This window comes from Salvelinus fontinalis, chromosome 18 (genome assembly GCF_029448725.1).
Source record: "Salvelinus fontinalis isolate EN_2023a chromosome 18, ASM2944872v1, whole genome shotgun sequence".
Lineage (NCBI taxonomy): Eukaryota > Metazoa > Chordata > Actinopteri > Salmoniformes > Salmonidae > Salvelinus > Salvelinus fontinalis.
In genome coordinates, this window is record NC_074682.1 from 46,914,297 (window position 1) to 46,933,461 (window position 19,165).

Genomic DNA, 19,165 nt, shown 5'->3' on the forward strand with positions numbered 1-19,165 from the left:
CGGATCTGGCTGCTCATAGCTGGCTGACGGATCTGGCTGCTCATGGCTGGCTGACGGATCTGGCTGCTCATGGCTGGCTGACGGATCTGGCTGCTCATGGCTGGCTGACGGATCTGGCTGCACATGGCTGGCTGACGGATCTGGCTGCACATGGCTGGCTGACGGATCTGGCTGCACATGGCTGGCTGACGGATCTGGCTGCACATGGCTGGCTGACGGATCTGGCTGCACATGGCTGGCTGACGGATCTGGCTGCACATGGCTGGCTGGCGACTCTGGCTGCACATGGCTGGCTGGCGACTCTGGCTGCACATGGCTGGCTGGCGACTCTGGCTGCACATGGCTGGCTGGCGACTCTGGCTGCACATGGCTGGCTGGCGACTCTGGCTGCACATGGCTGGCTGGCGACTCTGGCTGCACATGGCTGGCTGGCGACTCTGGCTGCACATGGCTGGCTGGCGACTCTGGCTGCACATGGCTGGCTGGCGACTCTGGCTGCACATGGCTGGCTGGCGACTCTGGCTGCACATGGCTGGCTGGTGACTCTGGCAGATCCTGTCTGGTTGGCGGCTCTGGCAGATCCTGTCTGGTTGGCGGCTCTGGCTGATCCTGTCTGGTTGGCGGCTCTGGCTGATCCTGTCTGGTTGGCGGCTCTGGCAGATCCTGACTGACGAATGGCTCTAGCGGGTCCTGACTGACGAACAGCTCTGACGGCTCGGGACAGACGGGCGGCTCTAATGGCTCGGGCAGACGGATGGCTCAGATGGCGCTGGGTAGACGGATGGCTCAGATGGCGCTGGGCAGACGGGTGGCTCAGATGGCGCTGGGCAGACGGATGGCTCAGATGGCGCTTGGCAGACGGGTGGCTCAGATGGCGCTTGGCAGACGGGTGGCTCAGATGGCGCTTGGCAGACGGGCAGTTCAGGCACCGCTGTGCAGACGGCAGACTCTGGCCGGCTGAGACGCACTGTAGGCCTGGTGCGTGGTACCGGAACTGGAGGTACCGGGCTAAAGACACGCACCTTCATGCTAGTGCGGGGAGGAGGAACAGGGCATACTGGACCCTGGAGACGCACATTAGGCCTAGTGCGTGGTGCCGGAACTGGTGGTACCAGGCTGGGGACACGAATCTCAGGGCTAGTGCGGGGAGGAGGAACAGGGCATACTGGACCCTGGAGACGCACATTAGGCCTAGTGCGTGGTGCCGGAACTGGTGGTACCGGGCTGGGGACACGCATCTCAGAGCTAGTGCGGGGAGGAGAAACAGGACATACTGGACTCTGGAGACGCACAGGAGGCTTGATGCGTGGTGCCGGAACTGGAGGACTGGTATGAGGGGCTGCCACAGGAGAGTTAGTACGTGGGGCTGCTACAGGAGGTGCAGGACTAGGGAGGCGTACAGGAGGCCTGGTTCGTGGGACTGTCATTCCCAGACGGTTAGCACGCACCTCAGGATGAGCAAGGAGAGCTGACTCAGGTAACATCACTTCCCGCACGCGCTCTGTCGGGTGGATTTTGTACCTCACGCACCAACACAGCAGCTCCCTCATTTCACTCTCCTCCAACCTCCCCAATAAATCCTTAACAGTCTCTGTATCATTCCCATTGCTCACCTCCAATATCAGCCCGACTGGCTCAGGTTCCTTCTTAGGGTCCTCATTGGTAGCACGGGAAGTTGACGCAGATCTCCTATCTGGACTCGCCACACTCCCCATGAGCCCCTCCCCAATAAATTTTTGGCGTTTCCTTGAGTGCTTCCTACCGCGCGTTCGTGCTCCTTTCTCTAACTCCATAATCCTGTAACCCTCCTCGCACTGCTCCAGCGAATCCCAGGCAGGCTCCGGCACTTTCTCTGGATCGCACGCCCACCTGTCTATCTCTTCCCAGGTTGTTCTCCACTTATCCTTTTCCCGGGTCCATTCCTCCACTAAGCGCTGTTCCATCCTTTCACGCTGCTTGGTCCTGGTTTGGTGGGTAATTCTGTCACGATCGTCTTCCTGTGAGAGAGTGGACCAAGGCGCAGCGTGTGAAAAATACATCTTCTTTATTCAGAAGAGAGAGAAACCACAAAACAAACACTATACATAAACTGAAAACAAAACGACCGTGAAGCTACAAACGTTAGTGCACAGACAAGCAACAAATGTTCAACATAGACAATTACCCACAAACAGCTAAAGCCTATGGCTGCCTTAAATATGGCTCCCAATCAGAGACAACAATAACCAGCTGTCTCTGATTGAGAACCAATTCAGGCAACCATAGACTTTCCTAGACACCTACACTGAACACTAACCCATCTACTCTATTTAACCCCCTAAACCATTCAACACCCTAGACAATACAAAAACACACAAACTTCCCCATGTCACACCCTGACCTAACTAAAATAATAATGAAAACAAAGATAACTAAGGCCAGGGTGTGACAAATATTGTACAAAAGGCTATGGAGATATAGCAGAATAAATACAAAATATTAGTTAATCACAATAAAACTGTTTCTCCGCCCACGGGTGATGTGGAGCAGAACATGCTAAGCGATCTCCAGCTCTGAGAAGAAGAAGCTAGAGAAAGTGAAAGTCAGAAAGTTCCAGCCATTTCCTGTTTTTGTAATTAGCTAGATTGTTTTGTTTTAGCCAAGGCCAGTGTGAGTCCTTGCCGAGATATAGCCTGAAAACCCTTGACAAATCCCTAGGCAGACCCCTTGAGTCTTGTAGAAAGCCAGAGGTCAAACTCACAGCTTCTGGACGTCCTCTGACATTCTAGCTCTCTGGCCACCACTCCTGATGTCAACCCAACTACTCCAAACATCCTACCCCTGGCTGTCTCTGACCCCCTTTCCTCCCAGAGGGACCTGTAAACCAAAGAGGTCCCCTCCCTCCATCAAAGTCCATCCTTCCCCTGTTGCATGGCAACAAACTCTCCTTCCCCCCATCCTCCCCCAGGGATAAGGAGCAACTGAGGACCACTGCTCAGAGTGGAACAGGGCTAGAAGGGAACATGGCTAGAAGGGATACAGCTTTTGTCAAATTAACATCAAGTTGAATTATAATCTAATTATCCTAAACGCCTACGTTATTTCTCCTAACTTGCTGTGCAATTTCTCCTAACATGCTAAGAAAAGTGAAATCTGACAAAAGCTGTATCCCATCTAGTCGAAACCTAGAACAGTGGCTCTAATGCAGTCTGTTAGCTTAGGGCAGTTGTCACAAACCGGGCGATCTCGATCTCCAAGGCAGTCCTAGGGTGCGTTCATAAATTAACTCTGGCACTCTAGATTGAATTTCAGACACACCCCTAGCCAATCACCAAACATTTCTGTAAAAAACAACAACGATAACGCCACAGATAGATGTTTCACCGGATATATAATTCACTACCACATATGGCAGGGAGAGGAAGACCAGTGGCCGGCAGTAGGATAAGATGGAACGAGATGGATTTTGGCCGACATTGTGCAAATTTTCTCATCGATGAAACATTTGATCTCAGTACAGTTTGCTGTTCCCAAAACTACAATCTGTTACGAACAGAGTGGACTAAGTTTTGCAGACTTTACCCTTTCCCAAAGTAAAAACAAATTGCTCAGATCACTGTGCCTGCAAAGTTTCCTCGAGCCATAGACTGTAAAAAGAAACCTCAAACGAACAGTAAGGTTGATAATGTGAGACAGTGGCGACACATCATTCAGGGAAGGTGGGGTTTTGAGACCCACATTTTTAGCTAAATTAAATTAAATAAAACAAAAAATGTTGGCGGGTGGGTTGCCTGTTTTGCATGTTATTTTGGCATTAATACATGTCACGTATCAGTTTGCAAACAATGTAAAAAAAAAAAAGCGAAAAAAAAGCACTGCGTTAATTAAGCTGCATACGAGTAAGGCAGCTACAAAATGCAGGTGTTTCAGCCTAGCTCAGCGCTTTCTGTGGTGGTGGGGCAGCCAGCAGAAAATACAGAGCTTAGGGTTTGGTAATGTTCTCTAGTTGCGCCAAGATTGGCTCAGTGTTCTGTCACTCATGGGGACACTACGTCCCCCCCCAAATCTAAGGGTACAACTCAAAAATTCAAGCCCCTTGGGTGCTGTAACGCATATCGGTGCTCATCAGCCATTGGACATAAACATTACACAACAATTTGGAAATCTCAAATTCAACAATGAGTGGTTTGGAAGGAATCAGTGGCTAACTACAAGCACTGCAAAGCAATCACTAGCCTGCTATTCAGTGGAGTGGTTGTGTGGTCCCAAGTCTGGGTTTAAGGGTCTCTTTTCCAAGCTTAAAATTATAAACATTCAACATTGGCTATGCTGTCAATCCGGGAAATCTGACTTCAGTGAGTTCAAGACAATTGGGAACTCAGGAAAAAACTATCTCCGACTGGGAAAACAAGTTTTGAACAACTCGGAATTGTAAATCGGGAACTCGGGCCTCTTTCTAGAGCTATGACCTGAAGATCACTGATGTCAACATGATTCCACCTTGTTTTGTCTAAGTTCCCAGGTAGTTTTTCCAAGTTCCAGAGAATGCCAAACTTTGATGACAAAGTTTGATGACAAAATTTGCCCACGAAGGACTGACGCGCCATCTTCCTGTTCAGGTGAGCACATACAAAAATGTCTTGTATGCTGCTGCATAAATTATGTAATATGCCAGGGAGATATGTACATCTATTCAAATTAATTGTATTTGTCACAGACACATGGTAAGCATTGGTGAGTGTAGCAAAATGCACGACCATGCAGTAATATTGTCGTGTCTTTGGCTATGCCGGATTAAGTGATATGATATGCTATTCTATAAAATAATTTCTCTGTAATTAATATTACCTGATTAAGCTAATCATTAAGCTAATCAGGTAGATAATTAACTAGAAAGTCGGGGCACCACAAAATAATGTTTATAGAGCTGTTATCTTCCGAATAAACTCTTAAAGACCTAGTAATCTTTTACATCAATTGCAGTCAATATTAATCGTCACCTTATTTCAGGCTCCTCTGAACATCGTAGAATTCTTGGTTATCTTCACGAACCCTGGCTAACAAGTTGAATCAGCAATACAAACTTTGGTTTAATTATTTATTTACTAAATACCTAAATAATCACACAGAATTACATAAACACAGAATGGATATTATGTCATAAAGGAAAACGTCCCTGGTGGACGGAGCCGACATGACGGCTGGTTACACAAAGGAAAGGGGGTTGGGTTTGAGTGAAAGAGCGGGAAGACTGAAGAACAAAGGGAGAAGCTATGCTATCATAAATACAGTATCTTATGCATTCTAAATTACCGCCCATTTGAAAAAGGAGAATGCAATAAATATTTACTCTGAGCTGCGCTTCAGTAGGTTGCTGGTCGAAAATGTTGGCCGTGTTGCCCAACAGAGATTTTCCTTGTCCTTTGAAGAGTGTCTCTGGTGGTAAACTGGATATTTAGTAGTATCGTTGTCACGCCCTGGCCTTAGTATTATTTGTTTTCTTTATTATTTTAGTTAGGTCAGGGTGTGACATGGGTATTTATGTGGGTTTTGTAGTGTCCAGGGTGATTGTAAGGTTTAGGGGGTTTATTTAGAGTAGTTGGGTTTATGTTTAGTATAGTTGTCTAGCAGTGTCTATGTTGTGTGTAGTTGTCTAGGAAAGTCTATGGTTGCCTGAATGGGTTCCCAATTAGAGACAGCTGGTTTCTGTTGTCTCTGATTGGGAGCCATATTTAGGGTAGCCATAGGCTTTAGTTTGTTGTGGGGAATTGTCTATGGTGAACGTTTGTAGCCTGTGTATGTGCACTACGTTTATAGCTTCACGGTCGTTTGTTGTTTTGATAGTTTGTAAGTGTTTTGTTTCGTTTTGCCTTCTTCATAAATAAAAGAAGATGGCTTATTTTCCACATGCTGCGTTTTGGTCCGTCTCTCCTCCACACGATCGTGACAGAATTCCCTACCCCTTAAGGATCAAGCAGCGTGTGCAACAACGACAGGACCCACCTACACTGGACTATTGGAATTGGGAGGAAATTCTGGACCGAGAAATACCAGGAGAATATAACCGCCCCAAAGCTGAGCTGGAGGCAGCGAAGGCAGAGAGGCGGAGATATGAGGAGGCAGCAAGGAGACGTGGCTGGAAGCCTGAAAAGCCCGTGAGTACTACCCAAAAATTTCTTGGGGGGGGGGGCGCTAAGAGGTAGTGGGCCAAGGGCACGTAGGAGACCTGCGCCCACTTCCCAGGCTAACCGTGGAGAGCGGGAGTACGGGCAGACGCCGTGTTACGCAGTAGAGCGCACGGTGTCTCCTGTACGGGTGCATAGCCCAGTGCGGGTTATTCCACCTCCCCGCACTGGTAGGGCTAGATTGGGCATTGAGCCAAATGTCATGAAGCCGGCCCTACATATCTGGCCACCAGTACGTCTTCTTGGGCCGGCTTACATGGCACCAGCCTTACGCATGGTGTCCCCGGTTCGCCTACATAGACCGGTGCGGGTTATTCCACCTCCCCGCACTGGTCGGGCGACGGGGAGCATTCAACCAGGTAAGGTTGGGCAGGTTCGGTGCTCAAGGGAGCCAGTACGCCTGCACGGTCCGGTATTTCCGGCGCCACCTCCTCGCCCCAGCCTAGTACCACCAGTGCCTACACCACGCACCAGGCTTCCAGTGCGTTTTCAGAGCCCTGTTCCTCCTCCACGCACTCTCCCTATGGTGCGTGTCTCCAGCCCAGTGCCTCCAGTTCCGGCACCATGCGCTAAGCCACCTGTGCGTCTCCTGAGTCCTGTACACACTGTTATTTCTCCCCGCACTCGTCCTGAGGTGCATGCCATCAGTCCGGTACCACGCACCAGGCATATAGTGCGCCTTGAGAACTCAGTGTGCCCTGTTGTTGTTCCCCGCACTAGCCTGAAGGTGCGTGTCCTTAGCCCGGTACCTCCAGTTCCAGCACCACGCACCAGGCCTACAGTGCGTCTCAGCCGGCCAGAGTCTGCCGTCTGCCGAAAGGTGACTGAACTGCCCGTCTGTATTGAGCCTTCAAAGCCGCCCGTCTGCCATGAGCCTGCAAAGCCGCCCGTCTGCCATGAGCCTACAGAGCCTTCCGCCAGACAGGAGCCGCTAGAGCCTTCCGCCAGACAGGAGCCGCTAAAGCCTTCCGCCAGACAGGATCAGTCTGAGCCATCCGTCTCCTCAGCGCCATCTGAGCCATCCGTCTCCCCAGCGCCGTCTGAGCCATCCGTCTCCCCAGCGCCGTCTGAGCCATCCGTCTGCCCAGTGCCGTCTGAGCCATCCGTCTGTCCCGAGCCATTAGAGCCACCCGTCTGTCCCGAGCCGTCAGAGCCGATAGTCAGTCAGGAGCCGCTAGAGCCAGTCGTCAGTCAGGATCTGCCAGAGCCGCCAACCAGACAGGATCTGCCAGAGCCGCCAACCAGACAGGATCTGCCAGAGCCGCCACCAGACAGGATCTGCCAGAGCCGCCAACCAGACAGGATCTGCCAGAGCCGCCAACCAGACAGGATCTGCCAGAGCCGCCAACCAGACAGGATCTGCCAGAGCCGCCAACCAGACAGGATCTGCCAGAACCGCCAACCAGACAGGATCTGCCAGAGCCGTCAGCCAGCCATGAGCGTCCAGAGCCGTCAGCCAGCCATGAGCGTCCAGAGCCGTCAGCCAGTCATGAGCTGTCCCTCAGCCCAGAGCGGCTATTTATTCAGAACTGCCCCTCAGTCCAGAGCTGTCTCTCTGTCCGGAGCTGCCTTTCAGTCCGGAGTTGCCCCTCTATCCTGAGCTACCTCTCTATCCTGAGCTACCTCTCTATCCTGAGCTATCCCTCTGTCCTGAGCTATCCCTTTGTCCTGAGCTATTCCTCTATCCCGGTGCTGCCCCTTGTGTCGATGTTACCCAAAAGATTAAGTGGGGGTAATATGAGGGTGGTCATTTGTAGGGGGAGATATAAGCTGGGATTGACTATGGTGGGGTGGGGACCTCGCCCTGAGCCTGAGCCACCACCGTGGTCAGATGCCCACCCAGACCCTCCCCTAGACTTTGTGCTGGTGCGCCCGGAGTTCGCACCTTAAGGGGGGGGCTATGTCACGCCCTGGCCTTAGTATTATTTGTTTTCTTTATTATTTTAGTTAGGTCAGGGTGTGACATGGGTATTTATGTGGGTTTTGTAGTGTCCAGGGTGATTGTAAGGTTTAGGGGGTTTATTTAGAGTAGTTGGGTTTATGTTTAGTATAGTTGTCTAGCAGTGTCTATGTTGTGTGTAGTTGTCTAGGAAAGTCTATGGTTGCCTGAATGGGTTCCCAATTAGAGACAGCTGGTTTCTGTTGTCTCTGATTGGGAGCCATATTTAGGGTAGCCATAGGCTTTAGTTTGTTGTGGGGAATTGTCTATGGTGAACGTTTGTAGCCTGTGTATGTGCACTACGTTTATAGCTTCACGGTCGTTTGTTGTTTTGATAGTTTGTAAGTGTTTTGTTTCGTTTTGCCTTCTTCATAAATAAAAGAAGATGGCTTATTTTCCACATGCTGCGTTTTGGGCCGTCTCTCCTCCACACGATCGTGACAATCGTGTTGTTTGTTAGGACAGATCCTTTGTCCTTCCTTTCCTAACCCACGTTTACAGCGGCCGCTGACAACTCAACGACTAGGAGGTGTCACTTCTTGAGTGAATAAGAGTTCAAAGTTCATACCAAGTTGCCATACTTTTAGCTCATCCTATATTCTGGCTGGTATAGTCGGAATTCATCCTTTCGGCATGGAGGTCGTCACCTTCACATTGAAATTTGATGCTAATTTCGTTAGGTTCTTGCTGAGGTTGGCTTAGTTCTGTAGGTGGTATTTGTCCTTCTAACATAGGGCTCTCGCCGTAATGTATCCGGAACAGCTTATTATCTGAACACTTTCAACATAGGACTGTCGCCCTAATGTCATCGGAAAAGCTTATTATCTGAACACTTTCAACAAAGGACTGTCGCCCTAATGTTATCGGAACAGAAAGTTATATTTTCGTAAAGGGCTTATATAGTGTAGGGAGAGAAGGGTGTGTTTCATAGTTTATAACCGATGTCTCTTCACAGGGGCGGGCCACTGATTGAGCAGAGCTCTAATCTTATGAAAACCCAATTCTCTCATTTGGAAGCTAAGATTACATTTCATCTTTTCACAAATAGTTTCATATTTAAACATTTAAATTGCACAACAATTCCATGTGAATCTGATAACTATAATGTGTAGATTTTCCAAGATACAGTTTATGTCATCCTATCATTAATAAGAATGTCTCAGATGACAACCGAACTGACATCATATTCATTAAGTACCAACGCATATTTTCAACTGGTTGGATTACCGAAATATGGTTCCTTTCCCCACCACCTTTTGATGTTCCCAGACTCTATATGTTTAACAAAGGTTCTTCAAGAGTCCTTCTGTAGAGTCAAGACAGAGAGGGAAGGGAGAAAGGTATTTATGGGGGGGGGGGGGGGGTCATAAACCTACCCCCAGGCCAACGTCATGACAATATCTAACAAGTAATCTAACAATTTCACAACAACTACCTTATACGCACAAGGGGGCTGCTCCCTCTGCAGTTTCCTGAAGTCCACGATCATCTCCTTTGTTTTGTTGACATTGAGTGTGAGGTAATTTTCCTGACACCACACTCCGAGGGCCCTCACCTCCTCCCTGTATGCCGTCTCGTCGTTGTTGGTAATCAAGCCTACCACTTTAGTGTAGTCTGCATACTTGATGATTGAGTTGGAAGAATGCATGGCAACGCAGTCATGGGTGAACAGGGAGTACAGGAGAGGGCTGAGAACGCACCCTTGTGGGGCTCCAGTGTTGAGCGGGGTGGAGATGTTGTTTCCTACCCTCACCAGCTGGGGGCGGCCCGTCAGGAAGTCCAGGACACAGTTGCACAGGGCGGGGTCGAGACCCAGGGTCTCAAGCTTAATGACGAGTTTGGAGGGTACTATGGTGTTAAATGCTGAGCTGTAGTCGATGAACAGCATTCTTACATAGGTATTGCTCTTGTCCAGATGGGTTAGGGCAGTGTGCAGTGTGATTGCGTCATCTGTGGACCTATTGGGGCGGTAAGCAAATTGGAGTGGGTCTAGGGTGTCAGGTAGGGTGGAGGTGATATGATCCTTGACTAGTCTCTCAAAGCACTTCATGATGACGGAAGTGAGTGCTACGGGGCGATAGTCATTTAGCTCAGTTACCTTAGCTTTCTTGGGAACAGGAACAATGGTGGCCCTCTTGAAGCATGTGGGAACAGCAGACTGGGATAAGGATTGATTGAATATGTCCGTAAACACACCAGCCAGCTGGTCTGCGCATGCTCTGAGGACGCGGATAGGGATGCCGTCTGGGCTGGCAGCCTTGCGAGGGTTAACATATTTAAATGGTTTACTCACGTTGGCTGCAGTGAAGGAGAGCCCGCAGGTTTTGGTAGCGGGCTGTGTCGGTGGCGGTTGGCGGGTGTATACTGCAACTAGAAAGTAATACTAAGTGTATGTTGTATAGTAAGCTGTTAGTAGCCCATGTGCCTAACCCTAATCATTTGGTCTAATTTCGCCTACTATTCTGACTTGGTGGTGCACATTTAGCATATGACCTGTTTTTGAGAAATGTATTCATCAAATATTGTAAGAGCTTTTATGGTCTGCTTATATGCCCCCTTTATTTATCCTACGGTTCTGACTTGGTGTACATGGAGAACACTGAATGAACTGTTTCGCTGCCAGACAAGGCTCCGCTGATAGCCAGGTGTAGCAATGGTAAGGGATTGGGATTGCTGTTGGGACAGCTTTATGTAGGCCCTAACAGTTTGTGGGCACCGTTTGTCACGTTATAGTGCAATTAATGTAAAGTTTAGTGTTGTGCAGTGACTTTGCTGGCATGCACCCCCAATTTTTGCTTTTGTTTGCCCCACCAAGAAAAATCGCCACTGCTGTGAGATTTCAAAACGTTTAAAACCATGGCTAGAGCACTTTGAGATATCAGCTGATGTACGAAGGGCTATATAAATACATTTGATTTGATTTGATAATAACAGCAATATGCACAGTTATGAACAGGTTGTTTGGATCCTGGATGCTGATTGGTTGATAGCAGGGAGTTATAGCACCACAATCCCCATATTCCATGGGTAATGCCTGTTAACAGTTCAGTTAGATTTAACAATGAACATCCCCTGTGATGCATCCTATGGAAGTTAGACAGGCATGGTCTGTCCTGGGCATCAATCTCATAAACCCTTTTGAGAAGAGAACCATGGCTGGTATTTAATATGCCCTAAAAAAAATTGAGCAATGGATATTCAGCACAACAACTTCATAAAAGTCATCTGGCAGAAGTAAATTCATCCAAAAACACATATAATTGTATATACACCGAGTGTACAAAACATTAAGAACACCTGCTCTTTCCATGATGGCAGACTGACCAGGAGAATGCTATGATCCCTTATTGATGTCACTTGTTAAATCCACTTCAAACAATGTAGATGAAGGGAGGAAGGATTAAAGAAGGATTTTTAAGCCTTCAGACAATTAAGACATGCATTGTATATGTGTGCCATTCTGAGGGTGAATGGACAAGATTTAAGTGCCTTTGAACAGGGTATGTTAGTTGGTGCTAGGCACACCAGTTTGTGTCAAGAACTGCAACGCTGCTGGGTTTTTCATGCTCAGCAGTTTCCCGTGTGTATCAAGAATAGTCCACCACCCAAAGGACATCCAGCCAACTTGACACAACTGCGGGAAGCATTGGAATCAACATGGCCCGACATCCCTGTGGAACGCTTTCGACACATTGTAGAGTCCACGCACCAATGAATTGAGGCTGTTCCTGAGGGCAAAAAACACAATATTAGTAAGGTGTTCATAATGTTTTGTACACTCATTGTGTATATGAAATTACGGTGTTTTCACAAATTTCATGATATAATCGTCAAGCCCATTCAAAAGGTTTTTGATATTTGGTATTTTATTAGGCTCCCCATTAGCTGTTGCGATAGCAGCAGCTAGTCTTCCTGGAGGATGATACGGAAGTAAAACGGAAGAGGTGGTTAGATCACAGTAGCCTTGCTGCCTACCCATTGGGCACAAACAGGTTGAATCAACTCTGTTTCACAATCATTTGTCAACGTATTGTGACGCGGCATATACGTGGAAAGTACATTGGATTTGAAAAAAGTTATCAACTTTGTTTTTAGGGTGAAATTTCAACCACGGGATTATGTCACCATGGTAACCAAATTTCAACAGACAACATAATGATATATAATCCATATCATCTACACTCAATCACAGTTATTACTTAGCTTCATTGTTATCCCTTCTAATCACCAAAATGAAATTCATAAGTATCCACCCCTTTTCACACAACATGCGTGTACTAAAGAACCACGTCATGCCACAACACAGCTGGAGCAGAATTCATATGAAATAACTGACTAGATATTTCAACACACAAAAATATTATGAATTTTTACCTTTAAAACATCAGATCTTCAATGTTATATTCATTATCATAAAAAAAACAATAGCCTGGGCTGTCACTTCCGCCGAAGTCGGTTCCTCTCCTTGTTCGGGCGGCGATCGGCGTCGCTGGTCTTCTAGCCATCATCGATCCACTTTTCATTTTCCTTTTGTTTTGTCTTGTCTTCCCACACACCTGGTCTCATTTCCCTCATTACATGTTGTGTATTTAACCCTCTGTTCCCCCCATGTCTTTGTGCGGAATTGTTTATTGTAAGTGCATGTGCACGTTTTCTCTGGTGCACGACGGGTTTTGTACCCATTTGTTTGTTGTTCTGGTTTCTGGTGGTTTTATGAATAAAACTGCTCCGTTGATTACCCAGTTTTGCTCTACTGCGCCTGACTTCCCTGCCGCCAGTTACGCACTCCCTTACATGGGCATTACTTCCTACTTGAGAATTGATCATCTACAGCTACCCTTTGGGCTCCCATCCAGGGTTTTAACCAAGCCCAGCACTGTTTAGCTAAGATATTTCTCACTGACTATTACCAATATGCTACCTGTTAGGAATGACGCTGGAGAAGAGAAGCAAGTACGAGGAGTCAACATTTAATCGTAACACACATGAAAACAGGACAGGAACAGAACCGTGAAAACACAGACGTAAGACAATCAATGCAGCAGCGGGGAACAGAGCTGGGGAACTGACCAATATAGGGGAGGTAATAAACAGGTGATTGAGTCCAGGTGAGTCCAACTTTCTTTTGATGCGTGTGCCGAGGGAAGGCAGGTGTGTGTAATGATGGTGGCAGGAGTGAGTAATGCAGGGCAGCCTGGCGCCCTCCGGGGGAAGAGCGGGAGCAGGCATGACATTACCGTGAGAATGATTGTTGAAAGTTCTCCACTTTAAAGCTAAATAGATTCACTGTTGCTAGCAGAGTCATTCCAAAGGTTAGGTTTAATGGAGCAAATTAAATGTGACTATATGTTGTCACTCATATATTATCAATGATGCTATTTAGGCCTACATAGAATTTGCAAAGTCATCAACAACTATTCCAATTCCAGCAACAGGAAATCAATTATAATTATGTGGATTATAATTAATGGCATTTTTTTAGTAGGGGTTGATACATTTTCAGTTAGGGCAAATTACGTTTTTAAAAGTGGAAATTACAAACTTTAGAAGCCTTTTGCATTTACTGCTGTGCATGAAAATTACTGCAACAAATTAAATATGGCATCTGTATTTGGATAGGGTAAAATAAAATAGTAATTTAATTTTAGTCGTCAACAGCAAAACATGAAAAAGCCATGGCAGCTCCCAACATGGGAGGGAATTATTTCACAGAAAAACATATTTCCAATGCAGTTTGATATACTCTTCACAAAATTATTAATGTACTACTTTGAAATATACATCCGCTCAAACAAAGAAAAAATATCCTTAAGTATGATCAAATTCATTTTGTTGAATGCACAAAAACGTGTTATAAATAGTGATTAGGGGATGTGAGGTTATATCCTTCAACTGTAACAATTATCTAAAAACTTCTAGCACTGTATTTACAAATGTGGTCAAGTTGCATAGTAACAAAATGCATCAGAAAGAACATGACAGATAATATGTATAAGCAAAAAGGCCAGGTGCGTTTCCTCTAAAAGAATCTCTGACCTCTCTCCAGCTAGCAAGCCCTTATCGTAAAACTGGTGGCTATGAGGCAGCACTACACTGTAGAAAATCTGAAATCGCACTCGTATTGGCAGATATGGTGATATACTGCCAGCTGTCCAACAGCGCAATGACCCTGACTAACTGATGATCGACAAGCACCTATTAGTAGTAGTAACACCTGTTTGCAGATGGTGGGCAATGTTAACTTGCCATCAGGGTCAGGGATGGTCTATTTCGGGACAAAGTAAGGCAATTTGGAGTAGCAAACTCCATCAATGTGTTTTTGTGACATTGAGAAAACAAATTTTAAATTGACTGATACACTTTATGAGTCTATTTCTGCTCCTAGCATTCGGATGACTTTGGCTGTTATCGTTCAATAGCACACCTTCCCCAACATTCTCAGCTTGACATACTTGGTGACATACTTGGTGACTCAAACAATTGAATAAATGCTCCATTGCCTCAGCCAGGGCTGCTACGTTGATGGATATTTCCCCACATCAAAGCAAAAAGCTGGATTTTAAAGACATTATTGTCTATGCAACCGTATGCAAAATATACCCGTTTTCAGGATAGCTCTATTATAATGCAGGCCAGACATCTCATTGTGGGTTTTCCTGCTTCAGCATTTCAGTGCAGTAGAAGGCGGAATGCCAGTGAGGTCCCAGTGGTCCTCATCCTATGGATGGACTTCCTTTCATACATGAGTATTCTGTGGTTTGTTTAGAGTTATAAGTTAAGTCCAACGCAATGCCTTTCCAGTTTTCCAAACGAAGTCTGGGATGGTCCATCGTTTAGGCCTCAGAAGAAGCCTGTGGTTTGAGTTGAGCTTTCTCCATGGCTGTACCATAAGGATTGGATCGTTTGAAGAAGCCCAACTGGAAAGATTGAAAGAGAAAGGAGACTTAGAACAATTTCAAAGGTAATATTTACATGAATAGTCCTCATAGCACCAGACAGTTTAGTTAGTTTGCAGTTCATCGTTATTTGCTACCAACACCCACTTTAAAAACTGTCAAATTTGAAACACTTGATCTTATCTAATAGTTTTTAGATACCATTTCATGCTACTTTCTGGCTGAAAACAACTGGTGGTATCATGGTCAGGTTGTATACTGGTTGTAAAAGGAAGTAAAAAAAGATAGATTGTAATGTGGTTGCCTGACCAAATAACAACCAAAATGTGATATCCCAAGACATCATCTGGTTATATGACAGATTCTCAATCATAAACAGTTAACAAGCATTATGACATTACATGCTTGTAATTTAGTATGCTAAGTTTGTCCTTTACGTGGCCACCTTTACCTTGTAGAGTACATATATGACCAGAGCTAGCAGCAGCAATCCAGCCAGTATGGCCAGAATGATGATCCACAGTGGTACCATGTACTGGCTGTCTGGCTTGTTCCACATCACTGGAGTCAGGACCTGCAACACAAAAACATGTTGTTACCATGGGGAAATGAGAAGTCACTTGAAAAAATAGTTGATTTAAAATCTAAACGTGACATTACTCATAAAGTTTTTTTTAGTTTTTGTGTGCACATTTTCAAACAATATCCCAAATCACACAGACAGGACAGGCCTAAAGCATCCATACCATAAAGGTAAATGAACAGATGATTAAATAAAGGGGAAAATAAAACAGCGCTTGCCTTCTTGGATCCACTGGGTTTGAGTTTGGGAGCGATGGAATAGGGCATCTTCTCGACTCCGTACTCCACAGAACACTCCAGCACATACTGCTTGTATGCCCTCTGCAGCATTTGTCCAAAGAAAGGATGAGTTGAATAAATAATTTTAAATATATTGCCAAAGTGTGTACCAAAAACCAAATACCTTTCGCTGTAAAAGTTCACTACCAGGAGAGGGCGGCATTGTACCACAGACTGGCGACCTACATTTATTTGTATCTCTTTCATCTTTTTTTTTGTACTACTAATAATAGCAATAGTATTATAGTACTAATACTACATCATCATAAGGTTTAATACCAAATTCAATCTCATTTGATCTACACAACAGAATATACAGTACATGTGCTATTCAAATGACCATTTAATATGAGGAGAAGGAGAATACAGGACATGATAGCAGTACAAACTACAGAGTCACGCTCTCTCACCTCAAGGAAGATCTCAGGCCAGATGCGTGAGCGGACGGTCAGAATGACACTGCTTCCTCTCTCCAGTAACCCCACATGACAGCGCAGCCTCCAGCACTCAGAGGTAGAACACGACTATGGAGGAAGGAACACAGTCATCAATACAGACCACCAGTGCATTACATTTAATCAGTCTCACAAACAGTTACAGCTAACAGCCGGTGATTGTGAGCAGTACAAGTCTATACAGAACTTTTGATTCTGGGGTATCATTCAAGACCAAATTGGAGGTAAACAATTAGTAACTCAACTTCCATAATGTACATAGGCGAAAATCCCAGGGGGGACGCGACCCCCCATCCTGGAAAAAATATGATTTGTCCCTCCCAATATATCACTGTAACCTTAACTACGTAATTTCAAAAATATTAATAATACGCAATGAAAGCACTTGTGCTGATTATAGACACTTTATAGAGCGTTTTTCATTTTCAAAAGATTGCGACCTCCCGCCCTTTGCCTCACAATGGTTTTATCCACTGCCCCCCCCCCCCCCCCCCCTTTGCTATCATTAGTTTATTCCAAGATCAGCATGCAGCTGTAGTGCTTCAAATTCCCTGTGATAAGGTTAGCGATAAACTGAACTCCAAACTGAACAGAACTACACTCTTCTACCATTGTCTTAAATATATTTAATGGTCTTGTTGCAAAAGCTAAATTGTCGCTACGGGACTTTGAAGCACCTGTGTGCTTGCACCTTGCTAGCTCAACAAATTCAGCTATTGTGGAAAGCCAGCCAATATAAAATGAAGGCATAAACTATATTAAAATTACAAAAGGTTGCAGCATACATTGTGTAAATGGTGAACTCATACAGCTGTCAACCCTTGTCACTGCAATACGTTTCACATTTGCTAGCTGACTCGCTAGCTACCTTGTAGATTGAAGCCCATTATAGAATGATAATAGATGATAGACATATCCTACTGTAAATAACTTGCACACTGTGTGTGTGTAGCCAGCCAGCCAGATAGAAAAATGGCAGAAAAAATCAAAAAAGATGGACATCAGAACATTTCAGTACACCAAAACACTAAGTAAGCACCCTAGTAGCCTAATATCTCATATACTAGTTGATAAAATGTTCATAAGAAAGAAGTGAAATACTAATGGAAATGTTTCAAATGTGTCATTAGGCAGAGCAGGCATCAAATGGCACACAGACAGCAGAGCTGGCATCAGATGGCACACAGACAGCAGAGCTGGGGACAGATGGCACACAGACAGCAGAGCTGGCATCAAATGGCACACAGACAGCAGAGCTGGGGACAGATGGCACATAGACAGCAGAGCTGGCATCAGATGGCACACAGACAGCAGAGCTGGCATCAGATGGCACACAGACAGCAGAGCTGGCATCAGATGGCACACAGACAGCAGAGCTGGCATCAGATGGCACACAGACAGCAGAGCTGGCATCAGATGGCACACAGACAGCAGAGCTGGCATCAGATGGCACACAGACAGCAGAGCTGGCATCAGATGGCACACAGACAGCAGAGCTGGCATCAGATGGCACACAGACAGCAGAGCTGGCATCAGATGGCACACAGACAGCAGAGCTGGCATCAGATGGCACACAGACAGCAGAGCTGGCATCAGATGGCACACAGACAGCAGAGCTGGGGACAGATAGGCAGAGACAGACTGGCAGAGACAGGGAGTCTCAGGTAAGTTTGTTGAGTCTGTTTGGCAACTTTATGAAAGGTTCTCTCTTTTAAGGACTTGTAAAAAAGGGACATAATTGGACAATGCCATGGATACCCCCACTCTCAACTTAAACTGGTGACTGAACTAAGATTTTTTAAGGCAATGGTATTGATGTTGTGATTAATTGTGTAGTTTTGGGTACCGGTAGTTAGGAGTATGGCAAACACCTTATTTATTTTCTAGGAAACTGTGAGTCAGTGAGGGTGGTGAAAGGGAGAGCGCCAGGGAGAGAGACTTCAGAGGACAGTGTCACAGCCACAGCAGGACCAGGTGTCAACCTTGTTGCCAGCAGCACCAGTATAGGGGACAGTGGCACAGCATTGTCCAGTTACCTCAGTGATGGCACAAAACCATATCAGCCACACCTAGAATTTATAGAACCGCAAACTCTTGCCAACAGAGTGTTGACATTTCAAGAGAAATGGTTTCGCGATTTCTCCTGGCTACATTATAATCCATCAATAAAGGAGTTGTGTTTTCACTGTAGCCAAGGGTTTTGTAATGAGTGCGTACTGGCGGCAGAGAAGTCAGGCGCAGGAGAGCAAAGACTGTGTTACAATGGCACAGTTTAATAATAAAAATCACGTGAACAAAAACAATAAATATATACAATGGGGGAAAAAACTTTGCACGCCAGATACAACGTGCACAAACTTGCAATCAACAATTCCGGACAAGGACATGGGGGAAACAGAGGGTTAAATACACAACATGTAATTATGTAATTGGAACCAGGTGTGTGGGAAGACAAGACAAAACAAATGGAAAATGAAAGGTGGATCGGCGATGGCTAGAAGACCGGCGACGTCGACCGCTGAACATCTCCCGAACAAGGAGAGGGACCGACTTCGGGGGAAGTCGTGACAGGTTTTCAGGCCAGCCATCTTTTGGCCAAAGAGCGGATGCTGCCTTCATTAGTGCAGGATTTAGGAACTGAAGAAAAGCCAATGAAAAATTCACAGCACATCAAAACTGCCAAACCCACCACCACTTTGTAACTGTAACAGCACACCAACTAAATCCAATCAGTGTCCAGTTATCCAGCGCATGGGGTAAAGAGCAGGAGGACACAAGGCATTGCTTGATGAAAATGGTTAGTTCAGTGCAGCATGTAGTAAGACAGGGACAAGCCTTTAGAGGCCACAC

The 19,165-nt window shown here is 46.0% G+C and overlaps 1 protein-coding gene across 1 annotated transcript in view; it reads right to left on the minus strand.

Annotated features, from left to right (window-relative positions):
• Nucleotides 1-13,057: 13,057 nt before the first annotated feature.
• The window catches only part of LOC129815646 (integrin alpha-5-like), a 65,634-nt gene continuing 59,526 nt past the window's right edge, over nucleotides 13,058-19,165 (minus strand). Inside the window, exons 27-30 of the mRNA XM_055869634.1 lie at nucleotides 16,271-16,384; nucleotides 15,801-15,902; nucleotides 15,451-15,573; nucleotides 13,058-15,020 (exon numbers count right to left, since the gene is read on the minus strand). Of these exons, the coding sequence (XP_055725609.1) occupies nucleotides 14,937-15,020; nucleotides 15,451-15,573; nucleotides 15,801-15,902; nucleotides 16,271-16,384 (423 nt within the window). The 3' untranslated portion in view covers nucleotides 13,058-14,936. The remainder of the gene's footprint in view (nucleotides 15,021-15,450; nucleotides 15,574-15,800; nucleotides 15,903-16,270; nucleotides 16,385-19,165) is intronic.